The 1,163-nt window shown below is 33.4% G+C and overlaps 1 protein-coding gene across 1 annotated transcript; it reads left to right on the forward strand.

The window, feature by feature from the left end:
* Window positions 1-74: 74 nt before the first annotated feature.
* Tsp_13780 (hypothetical protein) lies at window positions 75-1,140 on the forward strand (the record flags this gene model as incomplete). The annotated part of the gene is made up of 6 exons (XM_003366081.1): window positions 75-121; window positions 186-328; window positions 406-553; window positions 626-813; window positions 865-985; window positions 1,102-1,140. Coding segments are annotated over 6 exons (686 nt in total), but the record flags the coding sequence as incomplete, so codon positions are not given.
* Between the last annotated feature and the right edge of the window lie 23 nt (window positions 1,141-1,163).

The following is a 1,163-nucleotide window of genomic DNA, read 5'->3' on the forward strand; positions in this document are numbered from 1 at the left end:
TTTGACCCAATTCCATGACCGCATTGTATTTCACCCACTGTTGAGCAATTTTTAATCACTGAATTATTTTTTAGGCCAAGATACGAATTTAGCTGCAGATGAACTGTCGCAGTTGGGTTTAGTAAGTATTATTTAATGTTTTATTAAATTATTTCTTATTGTTGTTGTTGTTGATGCTTTTTTAGAAAGAATTAGTGAAGCGTCCTGGATACGGGACTGTTGGCAAGCCGATAAAATTAGCATGCAATTATTTTCCACTGATAAAATTACAGAAAGGTGATATTATAGTTAACAGATATCACGTCGACATACAACATCCGCGTTTAAAGTTGAATTGGTTCGATTCTAGTTAATTTGTTGTCAAGTTTTATTATAGTTTTAATGTGTTTTTATTTTCTGTTCAAGTGATGACAATCGTGACGTATTTTGGGCATATGTAGTGAAGCGTTCAGATATTTTTGGCGATCCATTTAAATTAGCGTACGATGGGAAGAGTACTTTGTTCACAGTTGAGAAATTACATTTGAAGCAAGTCGGTGAAACAGCAGATCCGGTTCGTTTTAAAAATTAATTCTGGAGTTTTATAAATTGTAATTTTCAAATATGAATATTTGTATATTTTAAGGAAAAGTTTTCCTTCAAAACTGTTCGAGAAAATAAACCATCAGAGTTGTCTATTTTGATGAAATTTACTGGTCTGGTTCACTTGGACTTCAGAAATGCAGAAGCCGGTTCGCTGGATGAACGTGAAAAGGGTCCAATTCAATTTTTGGATATATTGTTTGCACAAGGGCGTTCATCTCCATTATTTGAGTAAATTGCAGTTTAATAACAGTTTTAATTTATGAATTGGAATAATTTCAGATTGTCGAAATCATTCAAAGCAGTCAGGAATTCATTTTATTGCATTCCACAAGGTGCTGGTGTGGACGTGAAATATGGCATTGAATTTATGGAGAAGGCTTTGTTTCATTTTCTGCCCCGCGTAATTGATGGGTTTTCGACCCACCGATATAAATAATTGATGGGTGGTGATGGAAAATTTGTTTTTTCATTTTCGGGGGAAAAAAAATTTTTAATAAATTGAAATGGGATTTTTAGTATCACCACAGTTGCCTTTTACAAGCGTCAGTCAACTGAAAAAATTTGGATTTGCGACATAT

Source organism: Trichinella spiralis, assembly GCF_000181795.1.
Source record: "Trichinella spiralis strain ISS 195 chromosome Unknown Scfld6594, whole genome shotgun sequence".
NCBI lineage: Eukaryota > Metazoa > Nematoda > Enoplea > Trichinellida > Trichinellidae > Trichinella > Trichinella spiralis.